Genomic DNA, 20246 nt, shown 5'->3' with positions numbered 1-20246 from the left:
AGACGAGAGAGGGTAATGATACACGGGCAAGGCCAGGCAGGAAACATGTGACTTATCAGTAACTTTAGACATCGTAACACAATTTTAAACGAGATTTTATTGTAGATTATACATTTTACTGATACCAATGATATAATATTTACCTTGTTTATTAAAAATAAAAATAAAAATAAAAAATATATTTTTTAAATATATATTTTTTTATTTTTTTTATTTTTTAATGTGGGAAGAGGGGGGGCGGCGCCCCTAGCGCCCCTATGGGCCGGCCGCCACTGACAGGTTGGCAGGGACATGACGTGAGCCTTGTCTGATTGGTCAATCCCTCCATTTTGTTTCACCAAGGGAAGCCAATTTCGGCTGGCCTCCTCTCGCAACAGCGAGTGCAATCTACTGTTTTACCATAACATCTAGAGGGGCGCTGTTTCACTCTTTGTAAAATACTCAATGAGAATGGGGGAGAGATGGGCCGGCAGCAACACACAGCAAAGAAGAATTTCCGAAACTAAACGAAGTGTTTTTATTTATTTATTAAAATTATAACTACAATCCGAAAAAACAGGGGAAGCCTGGCTTCCCTTGGCCTCCAGGAGAAAACGCCACTGACCACTGTATCGGTTAGCCCTACCATAGATTACCCAACAAAAATACTCTGGCGCCGCCACTGCATGAATGCCAGCCCTTCTCGTCGGATGTAGGACTTTCCTGCGAAGAAGTACAGGACTGGGTTGGCAGAGCTGCTGATGAAGGCGATGGCAGAGGTGACCGCTCGGCTCTTGTGCCATATTAAATTCAGCCTGGAGGGTTGAGAAGGAGAGAGCCTTTTATTAAAGAAAAATAACTTTGTTTCTTTTGAAATGTGCGGAAAAGTGTCACATACTATGCATCAGTGCTAAAAGTACTTAGATACTCTACTTAAAGTGGACCTATCATGCTATATATTAATAATATAGTGTAGGACCATACCTATATAAGGCATATTTATACTTTTTTTTTTTCAAAATACCAAACAGATCATGCATTTTAGCCATCCCTCATTTCGCTCAATTTGCACTTTTTTAGCCCTGTTTTTGCAAGGGCTGATTCTGTGAGAACAGCACCACCTACAGGCCTGGCATATGTACTACAGCGTCTCCAGCGCTTTCGAACGGCAATGGCCGTGGCTGTCTCCTCCTGATTGGTGGAGTTGGCCCAATAGCCGTAGCGCCACCGTCCTGACGTCAGGACAGTGTTCAAATCTGGATCAGTTTTTATCAGATCCGTTGCAGCCCCTTTTTTAGAGATTTGGGTATGGAGGAAAATAGAGAGGGTTGTGTTTTCTGACACTTGGTGAGTTCCCTGGAACACCGGGGACACATATTCATGTATAAAAGACGTACAAAAGTGCATTTTGCATGATAGGTCCCCTTTAAGTAAAAGTACTAATACCACAGTCTAAACATACTTCATCACAAGTGTATTCCTAAATTCAAAATGTTACTTAAGTAAAGGTGCAGAAGAAGCTAAATGAACTCAAGTATCAAAAGTAGTACTAATTGTGCATAAAGGCTATAAATAAAGTGTTTTATTAGTATTAGGATATACATATGACAGCTTAGTACATCACATGTTTGGATTACAATTGAAATAATAATAATTTATTTTTTTTATTTCCTGGTATCTAAATATGTGATGCTTAGCTCTTAGCTTAGCAAATAGAGAACCAGGGAATAATATTAGCTATAATAAATAAGATGCAGGCAAGTTGTTGTGTCATCACTTACGTCTCTTTCACTTGACCCTTTGGACACAACGCCCATGTTACCTGAAGACAACAAAAAATGGCTTTGTTAGTAGCAGTGAAAACTCTCTGGACACATGATGCATTTCAAAGAATCTCTTTAGACTCTATACATACAATGCTTGGAAGAATGTGTTACTCATTAAGATGTTTGACATACTTGAACCATATTGACGAGGTGGTATGGCAACCAAAAGAGGCAGAATGTCAACACGATGGCAAGGATGAGCTTCTTGCTACAAATGCGACGGCGAAACTTGGTTTGTCGGAGCTGCCGCAAGATGCAGATGTAGGTGACTACAATGACCGTGTAGGGAATTAGAAACCCCAACACGAGCTCCAGCATGTACTGGAGGGCCACCTGTGCGTAGGATGAGAAGAAATAATGTAATACTCTAACATTACGTAAGATCACATGAAATGCAGCAAGAGGTAGGCGTTTCAAAAACCACAGATGCCAATGGGATGGACTTTGATACATTTTGACAAGTTCACATCTCTGTTAAAAGACATGAGATTAGCTGATTTAGGAAGTTTATAAGTACTCAAAGAGAAAGATCAGGGAAATTAGCAAATCAGTTTTTTTGCTGCTGAATGCTTTTCTCTTGCAATCATTGGACAAAAAATTCTCAGTATATTAGATATGGCAGCTAAGTACATAACTTGTTGGATGACCACTTAATTAGTTATTTGGTTTCTTTTGGAAGAAAACACTAATAAAGAAATACCTTGTTTCCTACGAGTGCGATGCGTAGCCCTTAGCTCAGCTTAGCCTAGCATAGAGACTATAGAGCCAGGGGGAAATAGCGTTCCTGTTTCTGTCAAAAGTAAATAAAAATGTAATGAAAGAAACCTTCTAAAGCTAAATCATCAAATAATACTACCACTGATAATAGCCCGTTTGAGTCAGACACAGGCTAAATGTTTCCAGCTTCTTCCAGTCTTTATGCTAAGCTATGCTAATCATCCCTTGGCTCTTGCTTTATATGTGTCTGATTAGCTACTTTAGATGCAAGGATGGAGTTGGAGTTGAGCGAGGACATCAACAAAGTATATGTTGAGCATTGCCAATTTAAAAAATAAATTTAAATATAATAAAAAGCGAAAACTTTGTCAGTCAAAAGCTGCATTACAACCAATGCAATCCATCTCATCACTCACTTTTGCTTTCCACATAACCTTTTTTAACTGCTAGCAACCAAAGCCGGCTCATAGGTGATTTGTCAATAATGATTTGACTACAAACACAAACCAGAAGGCGTCCGACAGGCCCCTTTGCCCACAGATGAGTTTATAGAAATTAAGTAGTAATGACTCTTACTCAGTTGACTCATTTATTCTGCTATCTTTGATAAGAGATAATATCTATATTTCAGATATTTATTTAAATAAAAAGTGACCTTTGAATAAATATTGCAAAACAAAGCCTATATCACCTGCAGGCTTAGCCAGTGTGTATTTCTTCCTGCACTACAAGATTTCGATATTATTGTGTCATTTCTCCAAACACATACAGTATAAATGCCTGTATTGGAGTCTTAAAAGGTGCAGTAGAAGGACTTTAGCAGCATCATAAGAGGCCAACAAGAATGACAAGGGTGTGTCACTGTGCTGAAGGAAAGTTGTGAACAGCTATCCAGGATAGTCTCTAAAGACTTTCCAAGGGGTAATAATGCTGCTGCTGGAGTACTGATCGAGTCAACCTGGTATCAAGGCAAGACGTGAACATGTGACGATTTACCATGCTGGGAGACGTGAAGATGTCACGATTTCGTCCCTTCAAACGTTACAGTTACACGGTATTGTTAACATGGAGAAATACCCGGAAATGCCAAGCAAATCCTCTACCCCGACGGTCGGTTGTTATTGTCAATATTAATATAATAATGATTTATCTTTTAATAGTCACACTTGATTTCGCCGATTTTCTTGTTGCCCCAGCTGGTCGACACCTCTTTTAGCAGAAACAAAGGCTACATTAATGTATTAAATCGATGTTAATCCATGTGTGTCGTTGTAAAATTAACGGACGTGACGTTGTGCGATTGCGTTGCCAGACAACAGCTTGCGTTCATGTTCATTTACAAACTCTTCAACTAGAACCGTAGTTATATTTAAAAACATTTTAGAAGGCCTCACGAAATACTTTAATGTAAATCAAAATTTAAATGTGAAGGACTGTGTATATAACAAAATACATCCGTTATAAACAATACCGGAAACAGACATAGGCAAGATCCTCAGCTCGGTGATTGGATGGTTTAGCCGCAATGCACGTTGGGATATGGTCTTTATGCAATGTGAAATCCGAATTTTTTTTTATATAAAATAATACTTTATTCCGAGTGTGCTTGCTTTTCTCTTTGAAAGTCATCACATAACGGCATTGTAATACACGGTTCGGCTGCATTAAATATGACATATCTGCCGTAGTTCTCTATTTCTAGAGCCCTGATGAGAAGACTTCTAGACAAACAGGAAGAACTGCCGCCAAAACTGAAAACGTGACGTGGATCATAAATATATCATATATATCAATATATCTATACGTCTGTTTCCGGTATTGTTTATAACGGATGTATTTTGTTATACACACACATTCCTTCACATTTAAATTGTAATTTACATTAAAGTATTTTGTGAGGCCTTCAACACACACGAACGCGCACATGACCAATGAGGGCACGAGATAAGTTTGTGCACAGATGGAAGGCTGACAGGCAGGTAGGCCATCCAGTTATTTTAGCCGGGCCGGCTAAAATGATTGGTCGTGCTTTTTACAGTACTACGGCTTCCACAGATGACATTTTTTTATGGATTTTTTGTCAAAGCACTTAAGATATTCATTGCTATCGGGATGTTAAGAGCATTCCATGGAATATAACAAAAAGTGTGTCTCGAGCCGGTTTCTCAAACTTACATACCCTACCTTTAAGGAGATCCTGTAATTCCGAGTGTGCTTGCTTTTCTCTTTGAAAGTCATCACATAACGGCATTGTAATACACGGTTCGGCTGCATTAAATATTACATATCTGCCGTAGTTCTCTATTTATAGAGCCCTGATGAGAAGACTTCTAGTCAAACAGGAAGAACTGCCGCCAAAACTGAAAACGTGACGTGGATCATAAATATATCAGCAATTAAACAACATCTTACATTTCTTTTCACACAATACGTCTCCTTGCAGTATCAACACTAATTCGTCTGACTTTTATATTTGATCCAATTGGTAGATAGGCTGTATTTACACCATAATGGTGCACAGCTAATAGTAGGCTACTGTATATTTTTGTTCTGATGCCCCCCCCCCCGGAATTTGGCCTGGGTCAGATTCCAGGGTTGAATTTTAGTCCCAGTGGGAACAACAGCTACATTACAACCAAATGTTCTTAAGCTTGCTTCCTGTGGTCACCGGGCTTCCCCTTACGTAAACCCTCTTTCTCAATATATAAACTTTGCGGTTTCTCTACACACTCAGTCCTCAAAGAGGAAAGCCTGGGAGTTAACAGTAGATCAGGGGAGGTGTAAAATAGGTGGACATTGGTACATTTTTGGAGTGGATTTACCGTCGTGGGCTTAAAAGATAAAGCAGAAGTAGAAGGTCAGTATGAAAATGTATCTTGTTAATATGTTATTTTAAAATATTTTTACTTTGGAGTTTGACAGAACAGACTATATGGTCCCGTACAATTTGGTCTCACAAGTATAAGAAAAGGATCTGAAATCTCTGTACTTTTTTTTTTTAATAAAATGTTAAACGGAAATACCAAACCAGAAGTTATTACATACGGAGCCCCTAAAGGAACATGGAAAAAAATAAAAATAAAGAGAGAGAGAAAAGAATAAAGTCAGGATAACGGGTCCGTTGTCCTTACTTTATTTTATTTTTTTAAATAGGCTGCTTCGTAACGTTTTAACCACACACACCTCTACACACACACACACGCACACACACACACACACACACACACACACACACACACACACACACACACACACACATACACCCACACACATCGAACTGCCCGATTACTCCCCCTTTTATTAATTTTATGAAGGAGATGTCCGGTCACCAGGGTGCATGATTGATGTGAATCTGTTTGTGCTCTGCTCAGCTCTGTGTGCATGTGTTCTGAGTGTTTGTCACCCTTTAAAGTGGACCTATCATGCTATATTTGAATAATATAGTGTAGGGCCATACCAATATAAGGCATATTTATACTTTTATTTTTTCAAAATACCAAACAGATCATGCATTTTAGCCATGCCTCATTTTGCTCAATTTGACATTTTTTAGATCTGTTTTAGCAAGGGTTGATTCTATGAGCAACAGCACCATCTAGAGGCCTGGCATATGTACTACAACGTCTCCAGCGCTTTCGAACGGCAATGCCGTGGTTGTCTCCTCCTGATTGGTGGAGTTGGCCCAATAGCCGTAGCGCCACTGTCCTGACGTCAGGAAAGTGTTCAAATCTGGATTAGTTTTTATCAGATCCGTTGCAGCCCCTTTTTTAGAGATTTGGGTATGGAGGAAAATAGAGAGGGTTGTGTTTTCTGACACTTGGTGAGTTCCCTGGAACACCGGGGACACATATTCATGTATAAAAGACGTACAAAAGTGCATTTTGCATGATAGGTCCCCTTTAAACAGACTCTCCTGTTTTGCCAATCCGGTGCTTAAACAAATAGCTCTACACCCCTGGCCGAAATGCCCATAAAATTAATTCGGAGTTCGAAATATATCTCAAATAATGTATGCACTGTCATTTCCCCACGTAAACATAACAGTCTGCAATGAAATGGTTGTCTCCTGTGTGCTCCACTTCCTCCTTGGCGCACCGGTAAATTTCTCAACAAAAAAAAATAAAGTCAGGATAACGGATTAGTTTCTTGTGCACGAGAAACTAACCCGTTTTCCTGACTTTTTTTTTTTTTCTTGGTGTGTCATAACAAACTGTCAAACTGTCAAACTGTCAAGCTGTCAAAACTCTGTACTCAAACCAGAAGTACTCGCCCTCACACCCACCCGCCGGAAGTTGATAGACGCCATCTTGTGCACAGAGCCTATATGCGGTGAGATGATTATCGGGCCTTCATTGTAACAGTCGCGGGTGTACTGTGTGTGTGTGTGTGGGGAGTGTTGTGTGGCAGTAAAAAATTCCACTGTAGCGCCGCCGCCACTGTGGGCTAAGCCCCGAATGTTTTCAGTTCCAGGCGACGCCCCTGGGCTACTGTATATTTTGTTCTGATGCCAACCCACCCCCCCCCCCTCGGAATTTGGCCTGGGTCAGATTCCAGGGTTGAATTTTAGTCCCAGTCCACCCCTGGGAACAACAGCTACATTACAACCAAATGTTCTTAAGCTTGCTTCCTGTGGTCACCGGGCTTCCCCTTACGTAAACCCTCTTTCTCAATATATAAACTTTGCGGTTTCTCTACACACTCAGTCCTCAAAGAGGAAAGCCTGGGAGTTAACAGTAGATCAGGGGAGCTGTAAAATAGGTGGACATTGGTACATTTTTGGAGTGGATTTACCGTCGTGGGCTTAAAAGATAAATCAGAAGTAGGTCAGTATGAAAATGTATCTTGTTAATATGTTATTTTAAAAATATTTTTACTTTGGAGTTTGACAGAACAGACTATATGGTCCCGTACAATTTGGTCTCACAAGTATAAGAAAAGGAACTGAAATCTCTGTACTTTTTTTTTTAATAAAATGTTAAACGGAAATACCAAACCAGAAGTTATTACATACGGAGCCCCTAAAGGGACAAATAAAATAAAGAGAGAGAGAAAAGAATAAAGTCAGGAAAACGGGTCCGTTGTCCTGACTTTATTTATTTTTTAAAATAGGCTGCTACGTAACGTTTTAACCACACACACCTCTACACACACGCACACACACACACACACACACACACACACATCGAACTGCCCGATTACTCCCCCTTTTATTAGTTTTATGAAGGAGATGTCCGGTCACCAGGGTGCATGATTGATGTGAATCTGTTTGTGCTCTGCTCAGCTCCGTGTGCATGTGTTCTGAGTTTCTCGTGCACGAGAAACTAACCCGTTTTCCTGACTTTATTTTTTTTCTCATATTTTTTTTATGTCTCTCAAACCGTTATCCCGTTTTTTCCATGTCCCTTTAGGGGCTCCGTAATTACATGACTATATTTGTATATTATTCTTGTCTTGCTTCACAACGAGTGCAGATTTCTGTTGCTTTCTGTTCGGAGATAGCAGATTAGAAGTTTGATAAAGATTTTAATTTCACAGTTTCTTTGCCTTCTTGGCCTTCTTTTATATGTACAAAAGTGGTGGGGCACGAACAACTTAGATGTGTATGCTTCTGGTGCTTTTTTAAACACGTAAACAAATAGCTGTAGGCGATAGAGAGAGGGGGGATATAAGGAAAACACAGACACTCATCACCGCGGTCACAATATCAATCGATCCAGCAGAGCAATAGCCTATAGGCAAAACACAGAAGATCAACAAAAGATATGACATAAAATGAACTTACCAATACTGAAGTAGATGGTCAACTTCATTCATTTTCTTTCCGTTTTACTGATTTTAATCGCTACGCTGCTCTCTCCTCTCCTCTTCACAAACAACTACTATTTTCGCAGCACATGTACTTACAGCCAATCAGCTCTCTGAATTATGAGATGACGTTTGGTAGGTATGTCAGCACAGAGCCCCTATGGTGATTATTTTTTTGCCGCACACATTGAATAGAAAAATACTCTGAGCATGCGTAGTGTATGAAACCATACACTTTGACAGTGACGGGCCGTCTCCACGGCAGCGTTAAAAAATCTTGAAACGCTTCTGCCCATTCACTTTGAATGGGGTGACGTCACTTTTTTTCGCTTTCGCCGAAATGCATTGTGGGCAGGCGAGCGGAGATTCTCAGGATTTTCAAGATCCAAAGTTGAACAATGTTCAACTTTTGAGGCTGAGGTGGAAGCGTCAGCCAATCAAATCCCGTGTACGCAAATCTGACAGTTCAAGCTCTAGCCAATCAAAAGGCGTGTATGCTGGGAGAGAAATACCGCAGGTCATTTCCTCATATTCCAAAAAATGGAGGAGAAATTAGCGGTAGCGAATCAATCACCCGGTGCTTTATGACCAGACCTACCGGGATATAAACCGGAGGAGCCAGGCATGGAGGGAGGTGGCAGAGACAGTGGTAGGTTTTCGCCTGTTTTGGGGAGTTTATATCCAGTTTACTTCGGGCTTTTTTGCTTCGTATGTCGCGGGCGGGAGATTCATGTGATTGGTTGCTCGCAAAAAATCCTCAAGCTTCAGATACGCCCACTTCCAAGATTTTTTTAACGCTGCCGTGGAGACGGCCCGTGAGAGAGAGGGGCTAGATCGGGGCTTGACCCACATCGCTCAAAACGGCTCAAGGCACACTGTAGACACTAATTAGAAGAACACAGACTAAAACAGCAATGTACAGACGAATCAGATGATTAAACATGATCTTAAAATATATTTTAAGATGTATTTTTTTTGCATTTATTTGCATTTCTTTGGAATTATTATTTGAATTACTTTCTGCTGACACTAGGTGGGGCTGTGCCCCTAATGACCAGTCGCCACTGCTTCTTGGTAATCATTTGGTATAAAACTGATGTGACAGAACTTACATTCTCATAATAATTTGGCAGAATGAAGGAAAATGTACCTGTAATAATTATCTTTTTGTCCACATTTCACTAGTGTCCTTATAAATGGCAACAATTGTGAAATAGGGACAAAATGCAGGAAATAATACATTTATCGACAGGTCAAAGTATAGTTTTAAAATTCATGATATACAGTAATCTTCTATTTGTTTGCTGCAGACAAGTCTTACAGATATATATATATATATCTATGAAACCCTGTCACATCACTGTAGAAGGCAAGACATGCACCACTTCTTCAATACCACAAAGTATCAATCCTTTAAATAAAGAGGCAGTTAATCATATTTTGAGGTCCATTTATGCTGATAACAGGCAGGACCACTTTCCGTAAATATGTAGTGTAGATTTAAAAGAAAAAACATGTTGTGTGACATCTCAAAGCGTTGACACACATTCGCACGTAACAAATGTTAATTCAACATATCCTGTTTCCTGTCTTTTTTTCTGTTGTGTCACTTTCACAGTTGTCAAAGCCTCACTCAGATTATTCTAAGGCTTTCCTGATGGCATCCAATATCACCACCACCATCTCCCAGCAGTCCTCCTCTTCATCTGTTCCTCTGTCCATCAGCCACATTGTCGGCATCGCCATCTTGACCCTGGCCTTTGTTCTGGGCTTCCCTGGGAACCTGTTTGTTGTTTGGACAGTGTTGTGCCGGGTGAAGAAGCGCTCAGTGACCTGTTTGCTGGTGCTGAATCTGAGTATGGCGGATGCTTTCGTGCTGCTCAGCGCCCCATTGTTCCTGCGCTACCTGGCTGGAGGCCGAGGCTGGGAGTTTGGCTCGGCAGCATGCAAGCTGGTGCATTACCTATCGAGTGTGAACATGTACGTGTCCATCTACCTCATCTGCCTGATGAGCATGGACCGCTGGCTGGCCGTGTCCAGGCCGTTTCTGTCCCAGAGGATGAGAACCAAGCGCTCCCTCCTGATTCTCCTGCTCGCCGTATGGGTGTTGGCGTTCCTCATGTCACTGCCGATGCCTTTTTACCGCAGGTGAGGCTAACATTTCTGTCGTATCTTTAAATATATTACGATCATAAACATGGGTCTTTTCAACAAGTGAGAAAACATTTCAATTTTCTTTTTTGGACTTTATAGTATTAATAAAAATAAAAATTGTTGGATGGTGTGGCAAGAGTTTAAAATATAGTAACAACAGTTTTTCTTTTACGTGTATGTGTTCATGCTCTTACATCTCTAATTCAATGTAAGGTTGCCTCATAGTTTTGTAACTTCCATATAAAGCAGAATTGAATGCTGTGTTTCTACATTGTCACACATTTTAATAATAATATAATCAAGGAAATTGCCGACATTTGCTATACTGTAATTAAGGGTTAGTAGATCCATTAAAACATTATTATATTAAGTTACAGAATTGACTCTGCTTGGTATATCTACTTTAACATTGACTTTATATTTGTGTGTTTTTCCTCTTTTTCTCTGTAAGTAATCTGGAGAAGACTCTCCCAAACAATATCACTTTGCGCTTCTGCATGCCGTACCACTGGAGGAGCAAGGGTCACCGGGTCTTCCAGTACCTGTTTGAGACCATCATGGCCTGTCTGCTGCCTTTCTCCCTCATCAACACATGTTACACCTCCGTCATCTGTCGTCTGCAGAGTGCCAAGTTCCAGCGCCGAGCACAAGGCAGCCGCCTCATCCTGATGATCATCTGTACCTTTGCAGTTTTCTGGCTGCCGTATCACATCGTCAACATCATAGAGGTGATTTTTATATTGATGAGTTTGACCTACATGTGCTAGAAATGGATACTGATTCCGTTAAATGCCAAAAGTATGCTTTATGTTCAGGTATGTGGTGTTTCCCGCCAAGATTTTGTGGGAATACACAGCATTATATAACAAATGTGACATCGAAGTGGTCAAGTCCATTCTTGACAGTCTATGAAATGAACAAATGCTTAGGAAGTAACCTTCAACCATTCATATCATCATCAGTCAACCAAACTGACATTTCAGTAACATATTAACAACATTTCTATGCAATACACTTACAATATACAAACACAAGTCAATATTTTCCATAATTTCAGTGCTGCTTACTTTGACATATGATCATCAATCCATTTTCAAAAAGGGTGACAATTTCCCTAATCTGCAAAGAAAACCCCAAGCCTGTATTTAAAACAGGGTTATGTCGTAAGACTTTGCATACTGTTGCAAAATGAACTCTTCAACTGCAGTTGGTTCTGTTTTGCTGTTTTTCATTATTGTAGGAAGTGACTGAAACTCAACAGTTTATTTTTACATTTAGTCTCCAAGTGACTCATAGCTATTAATGTGAAACTGATGGTGAAAGTGCCGACTTTTATGGGCAGTTGCTTGAGTCCAATTGAGAAAAAATGGTGAAGTAGAATTGACGGAAAAATAAAGTAGTGAGTCAGAACAGTATTCCTTAAAGACAAACAAGAGGGGTGAGTATGTGTTGATGGAGTTAGTGCTGTGCAAATGAACATCAGCACCACAACCTTGCTGCTGCAACACAAACATTTCCCAACTGGGGGTCAATAAAGTACTTCTTATCTTATCTTAAAGTTCTGACCAGGCCTGTTGTTTTGTATTGTTTTAACCACCCTCCCCCCTCTTTCTCCAACAGGTAGTGGGTCTGTTGCACAACAGTACATCCACTGTTAATGCTGCCCTTGCAGCCCGTCCAAATGTCACAGCGTTTGCTTACTTCAGCAGTGCGATCAATCCCATTCTCTACGTGTTCGCCGGCAGCTCCCACATCCGCAAGGCCGGCCTCAGCTTCATGGGAAAGCTCTTCGAGGCCACCAACTCCGAGAGCAGGACCACGTCTACCTTCGCCAGAAGTGGCCGCATTAGCCGCAGCAGCTCTTCACCGGACGAGAGCTCCGTCCTGAACACGCTCTCGATTAAACTCGGGAGGCCTTTCAAAAGCAAGCACAAGGACAGGAGTGACAGCGTGGCGGGAAAAGAGGCGGATGAGCCTGAACTCAGGACTCTGGCCAGCCAACTAAACTGATACACTGTGTTGACTCATACATTGAATTATAGGATGTATTTCCTTGACATTTGGTACAAAAAGTATTTATGCCTATAAGATGAATCCTAATGGTTTGGCCAACGTGTTTTTTTAAATCAATCAAATAAAAATATATCTGTGAACATTTGATGGATTGGTGCATACTTGTGTATAGACATTCATAGTCCCCAGATGATGAACCCTAATGACTTTAGAGATCCCCTGACTCTTCCTCTATGCACCGTGAGAAAGGTGTGTTGTTTAATGAAATTGACAAATTGACAATAATTGGATCGATTGTCATAAATGTTGGTACACCCAATAACCTCATACTGTAGCACCACTGTACCTTTGTATGTCCTCACAGTACCTGTGTCCATTGCTGTGTTGGAGAAAGGATCGTTTTTTTAATGATAGACCATCACACCAAAAACATTATTTTTTGTGTTGCTTTTTTTTTTTTACAAAATCAATAGCATTTGTTTGTATATTAACCATGCCTTATTTGCAATACACCCCAATAAATGTTTGATATATATATACAGTATATATATATATTTTTTTAGATATATGTAAATTACGACATATTTTGGATGTGTGGAAAAGGCTATTTTCTTTTACATTTAATTTATATTTGGTATTTTCTAACTTAATAAAGCTTTTTATATATTGAATTTCTAATGCAGTTTGTTTTTCATAAAGAATCAAGAGTAGGCTACATGAAGTACTGGCTTGCAAAGTGAAGTGTTTTTTTCCCTAATGCAATATTTAGGACAGATCATTGCACAAGAAACATTTCATCAGAACGTATTTTTTTCACTATTTCCTGCCTCAGCTCTCTCCTCTATTTCATAACACCTGAATAAAACTGCCATTTTACAACATATGGGATTAGTTTTGTTGCATAAAGATAAAGCAACACTTTCTCAGAATCAAGCAAAACTAAGAGTTTAAGAGAAAAAAAACTGAGTCAAAAAAAACTGAGTCAAGCACAAACAATACAAATGATCAATACTTACATATATTTTCACTTGTAGTATTATAATAACTGAAAGGCTGGTTCTTCTAGGGGTGTTCTATCCACGCTCAGCTACCGCACCGCAGCTGCACTGTACAATTGCTGGAGGACTGGGCTGTCACTCAAAAACTGAGTAGCCAATGGGGACGCACCCCTGAAAGTCCCCATTGAGAAAGAAGCAAAGAGAACTGCAAACAAAAATATATGTTAAAACAAATAAAAAAGACTTATAGTTTACATGATTACACAAATGATTTGTTTGCAAATTATAGTTTTATTTTTAAATTAAATGTATGTTTTTTTTCTCTTAAACTCTTAGTTTTGCTTGATTCTGAGAAAGTGTTGCTTTATCTTTATGAAATAACTAATCCCATATGTTGTAAAATGGGAGTTTTATTCAGGTGTTATGAAATAGAGGAGAGAGCTGAGGCAGGAAATAGTTAAAAAAATACGTTCTGATGAAATGTTTGTTGTGCAATGATCTGTCCTAAATATTGCATTAGGGTAAAAAACACTTTTTTCAACAAGTGTTGCTTTATCTTTATGAAACAAAATCCCATAATAAGACTGCATGTAAAGCTTCAGAGCTGGCCTTTGATTAAAATACAAAAAATAAACAATTTCACAGGAAACATGAGTCATATTTGAATTAGGTAAGTGACAGGACATCAAGCAATGTCAGCATGAGAACATCCTGGAGACACAACTGTACTACAGGAAGTCGACAAAATGTAAGTAGCTTAGTAACAGTGTCAACTCCCTACTTATAGCAACCAAGGCCCCGATGCCGATATGCTGTTAGAACCAAATTATCTAAAGAGGTCAACATACACTACACCTTTCAAGCAATTGTACTGTTTTTTTTAAAAGGGAATTATTCCTATTTTAAAAGGTCTAAATGATGTCCCGGCACTTTTGCATTACACCTTTATTTTTGAAATTTCCATGGCTTGACTTATTACCCATTTCCATCCAAGGTCATCCCTTTCCTAAATAAACAGTAATTCCACAATTAAATCATTTTTAGGGGCTTTTTATCAGTTGATGACGTACACATACATGTGTTAATTATGCATATGATATAATGTCAGGCCCCTGAATTTGATTAAATAAAAAATGGTATCATGGCAGACTTTGTGATATCAGCAAATGGCATGCCAAGGAATCAAAATGATATTATATTGTGATAAAACTTTGGACTAACACTCATACAATATCACTAGTTTGTATCTCTGACTTTCCGATGACATCATGAAATTGAGAGATAACTAAAGATAATTGTCCTCAGAATACTTTCAAACCCACAAAATACATTATAAAACTCTTTTAACAGGCTGATTAGTTATTCTCATGACATGTAAACTCACCTTGATGTAAGTGTCAGTGGAGTTCCTCTTAAATTTGATTAAAATACAAAAAAGAAACAATTTCACAGGAAACATGAGTCATATTTGAATTAGGTAAGTGACAGGATATCAAGCAATGTCAGCATGAGAACATCCTGGAGACACGACTGTACTACAGGAAGATGACAAAATGTAAGTAGCTTAGTAACAGTGTCAACTCCCTACTTGTAGCAACCAAGGCCCTGATATGCCGTGAGAACCAAATTATCTAAAGAGGTCAACATACACTATCCTAATAAAGTAGGCCTCCAAAGACCATGAAAAAGATCAAGCTTTAATCATCATTCTTGAAATTAGAAACAGCCGTTTGACTACAAATATACAAAATAGCGTTTGATTCACTTAATTTTGTTCATCTGCAAACAAATGGACCTTTCAAGCAATTGTCCTGTTTTTAAAAGGGAATTATTCCTATTTTAAAAGGTCTAAATTATGTCCTATTGGACTGTGTTTGGGCACTTTGATGAGTTAAGGAGATCCTGTTGGCAGAGTTATCTTTAAGGTGTGACTTTTAAAACTAACCAAATGCAGGACCAATAAGATGATTTCAAAGCAAAAAATACAAATAACACTGCTCTTTCTACTTTCTTTCTTCATAATTCTTTCATGACGGTTTGTATATTTGGATATTTGGAGCTAATATGCTCAGTCCCAGAAATAGGGGACTTGGAGATGAAAGCTAAAAGATTGCAAACCTGTACGCAAAAAAGACGACTTAGCAATTGGCTTGGACACACACACACACACACACACACACACACACACACACACACACACACACACACACACACACACACACACACACACACACACACACACACACACCGTCCAAAATCTAGTAAGGTTATATCACTGACGACAGGAAGCTGTTTGTGAACAGTTAAATGGGACAAATCTGTTGTGGTAAACAAATTATTCATTGTTGTGGCTTATGTGCCCTAGTTTTTTTGGAGAGTAGATAGAACAAATCATTTTACTTGGAATTGACACAAATGTCATTCGACGTCACCTCCTGCGTTGGCATGTATGACCTTGTAGTTATTTAACCAGGTAAACATTTCATTGAAAAATCTCCCTTTGTAAGGTTTAGTTTAAGTTGGGTCTGCTGCTCAAAGTAACATAACGTTGACCTGATATAACATCAGTGCAAGAAGAATAAATTCATCATACCACATATGCATAATTAACACAGATTCACCCAAATAAAATTATCCTAACTCTGCCCTATTTGACACGATAGTGCAGCAAAGATAGTGATCTTAAAATATATTTTATATATATATATATATATATATATATATATTTTTTTTTTGTAATCATTATTTGTAATACTTTCTGCTGACACTAGGTGGGGCTGTGTGTAATTAAAATACTGAAATGGCTTTATTTTTTGACTGTGTGACAATTAAGAAACTTCTTAGAAACTATTTAGCCATAAAAGAAACCTTCCAAAGAAAGTTCGGCAGACCATCAGCAGCAGAAAGATGACGCATCGAATTCAGGATACAGATTTAATTCTGCAGCTATGGGTGAGTCAAACAAAACAAGCTGCAGGCATGTTGGGTAGCTAAGCAGAACAAAGCACTGCAACCTCCTAATCTTTTCACTTCTTTATCTCTGTCTTAGAAATATGTTCTCATGAACATTAAACATGTTATTAGTCTTTGTGTCTCTAAAGAGTAGGCTAATGCTAACATGAATTGGTAGGTTTATTGTCAGAATAGGCTGTTAGCTACAAGCTACAACTAGCTACAAGCTACAACTAGCTACAAGCTACAACTAGCTACTAGCTACAACTTTCTATTTTTTTCAAAAAAGCGCCATGCAATTCTATGCATGTAGTTTCTCAAATGTGACAATTTTAAAGGGCATGTTTTAGTTTTTTCGGTATAAAATGAAAAATATAGTAGCCTCGTATATCATTATAAAATAAGTTCAGTTGAAGCATGAGGATAGAATGTTAGTGTCTTGATATTTCATATTAAAATAAAAATATTGCAATATTTAGATGTTGAAGATATTGAACATTAGGCACAAACTACCAGCATCACTGTATGTGTGGTTTGTGAACCCCACTTGCTAATTCATGCACATATACAGGTAGCCTACTCTGTCTATGTCTTTCATTTTTGTAAAGCACTTTGAATGGCCTTGTGTTGAAATGTGCTATATAAATAAACTTGCCTTGCCTTGCCTATAGAGTGTATAGTCAAAATTCCATGTCTTGAATTCAGAAAGTAAAGTACTTATAATGTTATGTTGTAGTGATCACTGATGCATACACTGGGGTTACATAATCCAATCATGGAACTACAGGTTGGGGGTATTGTTTCCGCCCGGACACATATGTTGACGGTACCTCCGGGGTACCTACTGTGTGTCCTCCTCTTTCACTTTCTCTTCTCCTCTTTCCTGCAACCCGACAGCACGTCGATTTCTGCTCTCCAATAAAGAGAGATTTGCAACTCTGATACACCGCCTCCGTCTCCCTTCTCTCGGCACCACAGTGGTGACCCTGACATAAGTCTCGCGAAGGATCCGGGACTGGACCGAACACGGCAAAAAGCAGACTCTGCTTTTCTCGAAATGCCGGAGATTTTTGGGGACCTCCGTTGCTGCCACGTGCGCACGGACTGAGGCTCGGTGCGCCCCACGGCATGGACGCGGACGACGCTCGCCATTTTCACGGCTTTTCGGCTCTGGGGGACGGCAAGCCTTCCATGGGGCCGGTACGCGACCGTGCCGGGTTGGTTCGGGACGTGCGGCTGCATGTCCGGCCAGCGACTGGCGGCCGCCGAGAACGGCTAGCGACGACTGCTAGCATCAGCTAACGCCTTGCAGCTACCGGCGGCTATCGACAACCGACTGTTTTTTTTAATTTATTTTTAATTTTTTTGTGGTGCCGGAGAGGGGGTTCGATCATGTCTGGTCGGCCTCGCGTGGATCCTCTCGCTATTTCGCCCACCTGTTTTTGTTCGTGGACAGGACGACCTTTTGAGCTTTTTCTGGTGCCGGAGAGGAGGTTCGACCATGGCTGGTCGGCCTCGTGTGGACCCTCTCGCTGTTTCACCACCTCGACGGCGGCTTCGGACGTCACACAGTGGCGCGCTTCTGGACCCCGTCTCGCCTCTTCCCTCGCCTCGGCGGTTCCGGACGTCGCCCATGCCTTCATCGGCCCGTGGGTGGCGCGCTTCGGGACCCTGCCTGGCCTCACCTCTGACCGCGGCTCACGGTTCGCCTCGACGGCGCCCCGTCTGGCCTCTCCCCCTGTCCACGGCTCCTTCCTCCCGAGGACTTCGTGCCCGCCGCCGCTGTGCCTTCGCCTGCGGCCGGGCAGCGCTCCTCCCGGCTGGGGACCACCGGGTTTTTCACGCCCGTCCCCTGGTCTCGACACAGCGACCCTGCTTTCTGCGGCCCCCTGACGACGGCCCGTTCCGGCCCGCCCTCCGGTGGGGTTGCCCTCGCCTTCGTTGGGGCCCCTACCCTCTCCTGCGGCCCCCTTCCGACGGCCCGTTCCGTGGCCCGCCCTCCTCGGCCCCTGTGGTGCTTCCTCCCGACGCGAGGATTGTGTCCATGGTTGAATTCTGGGGGGGCTTGTGTAGTGATCACTGATGCATACACTGGGGTTACATAATCCAATCATGGAACTACAGGTTGGGGGTATTGTTTCCGCCCGGACACATATGTTGACGGTACCTCCGGGGTACCTACTGTGTGTCCTCCTCTTTCACTTTCTCTTCTCCTCTTTCCTGCAACCCGACAGCACGTCGATTTCTGCTCTCCAATAAAGAGAGATTTGCAACTCTGATACACCGCCTCCGTCTCCCTTCTCTCGGCACCACAATGTAATGATTTTAGGAACCAGGATCTAAAATGTTGGTGCCACATAGTATTGATACTTGTGTAAACCACTAGATGGAGCCAAAATGGCTTCTTTTAAATCAGAAAGGCTGCTATGTATGGAATGCAGTTTAAGCCAAAATTAAATAAATACATAAATATGCCTATGAAATAAATAAATAAGGTTATGAAATGTCAAACTCCCTTCCCGAGTACAATAATGCATGTTTTTAGCTATTTTTGATGAGAGATAAAATGATATTTTGCCATAAGTTCTTATTAAAATTGATGCTGTTGGACTCGGTACTACTCCCACCAGAACAAAGCAGAAAAAAACATGCATTATTTTACTCTTGTACAGCGATTACCGTAGAGTTGACCGCAGTTATGCAACAGCAACCGATGCTAATCTGACTATCTTGACTACTTGATGCTATCCTATTGTGGCATAAGCCATTTTCTACAGGCACATTTTACCTTTTCATTATGATTCTGCTTGTGATAGTCGGACATGACAACCTGTGCAGCCCATGTATTGATTCCATCCGATTGCTGCTATAATACAAAACAAAACTTCTGCCTGCACTCCACAATGATCAATAACAGTGAACGGATGGTCAAAGTAAGGTATACAAATAAACAGAATCACACGAAGCCTGGTTAGTGTTGCCTGACTTTATAAAGTGTGTTTTTTTTTTTATAAATGTGTGGTTGCGTTCTAGTCACTTTGCTCAGCGCTACTGCTTGTTACAACTTTCATTTTCCGTACTCGACATAAACTGTTATTATGGCTCAGGTTAATCTCGCCTCCCTCCGACGTGAGCGTGGTTCTTGCCGGGCAGCCAAGTGGGGTCAGCTAAGAACCGGTTTTCGGTGTTTAGAGCCGGCTCCGCTGCGGCTGAAACAGGAAGAACCAGAGCTAAATCAGTTAAGCACCAGAAAAGCACAAGAACGGTTCTTGAACAGGAACCGCTTTGGTTTATTGGCAGTTTGCAAACCACTTAAAAGTACTGGAGTGTGAAGCAAGAGCTATTGTGTCATGTGGTGTGGTGCTGTTGCTTTGGTCTGGATCTGTGAGCTAACCACACCCCGTTCATTTGAATATAAGAAATGGAAATGTAATGTGGCATTATGAAATACAAGTCCCCTGAAATAAATAAATGTGGCATTATGAAATAAAAGTCCCCTGAAATAAATAAACGTAGCATTATGAAATAAAAGTCCCATGAAATAAATACATTTGTATTTAAATGTACATTTATATATATATGTTTTGCTTTATTTATTTATTTCAAAATGTATTTCATAACCTTATTTATTTCATAAGCATATGTATATATATATATATATGAATTGATTTAACTATGTTGCCAACAATATGAAGTTGTATTCACCTGTGAAACATAGCGGTCATTTAGCCACTTTTTAAAGGTGTAATTTGATGAGACATTTTGTACGAAATGGCGTGCACAAAGAAATGTTATAAATGAC

The 20246-nt window shown here is 40.3% G+C and overlaps 2 protein-coding genes across 8 annotated transcripts in view; one reads left to right on the top strand and one right to left on the bottom strand.

Annotated features, from left to right (window-relative positions):
• The window catches only part of LOC117498040, an 84582-nt gene extending 71417 nt beyond the window's left edge, over positions 1 to 13165 (top strand). For all 6 annotated transcript variants that reach the window (XM_034150085.1, XM_034150082.1, XM_034150083.1 and 3 more), the window contains 3 exons: positions 9976 to 10475; positions 10933 to 11209; positions 12102 to 13165. In XM_034150085.1, the coding sequence (XP_034005976.1) occupies positions 9976 to 10475; positions 10933 to 11209; positions 12102 to 12491 (1167 nt within the window). In that variant the 3' untranslated portion in view covers positions 12492 to 13165. The remainder of the gene's footprint in view (positions 1 to 9975; positions 10476 to 10932; positions 11210 to 12101) is intronic.
• LOC117498065 (leukotriene B4 receptor 1-like) lies at positions 595 to 8642 on the bottom strand. Of its 2 annotated transcripts, XM_034150127.1 has the most exons (4): positions 8305 to 8642; positions 1938 to 2138; positions 1761 to 1801; positions 595 to 794 (listed from the first exon to the last, which is right to left on the bottom strand). In XM_034150127.1, the coding sequence occupies exons 2-4, from the start codon at positions 2121 to 2123 to the stop codon at positions 632 to 634; spliced, it is 390 nt and encodes a 129-aa protein (XP_034006018.1). In that variant the 5' UTR covers positions 2124 to 2138; positions 8305 to 8642; the 3' UTR covers positions 595 to 631. The 2 variants fall into 2 exon arrangements, with proteins under 2 accessions (XP_034006018.1, XP_034006017.1); XM_034150126.1 differs by lacking the exon at positions 8305 to 8642 and having other exon boundaries at positions 1938 to 3545.
• Positions 13166 to 20246: the final 7081 nt, after the last annotated feature.

Source organism: Trematomus bernacchii, unplaced genomic scaffold, assembly GCF_902827165.1.
Source record: "Trematomus bernacchii unplaced genomic scaffold, fTreBer1.1, whole genome shotgun sequence".
In the NCBI taxonomy this organism is placed as follows: Eukaryota; Metazoa; Chordata; class Actinopteri; order Perciformes; family Nototheniidae; genus Trematomus; species Trematomus bernacchii.
The sequence above is the reverse complement of the archived record's forward strand: the minus strand, read 5'-3'. Positions and strand labels throughout refer to the sequence as shown.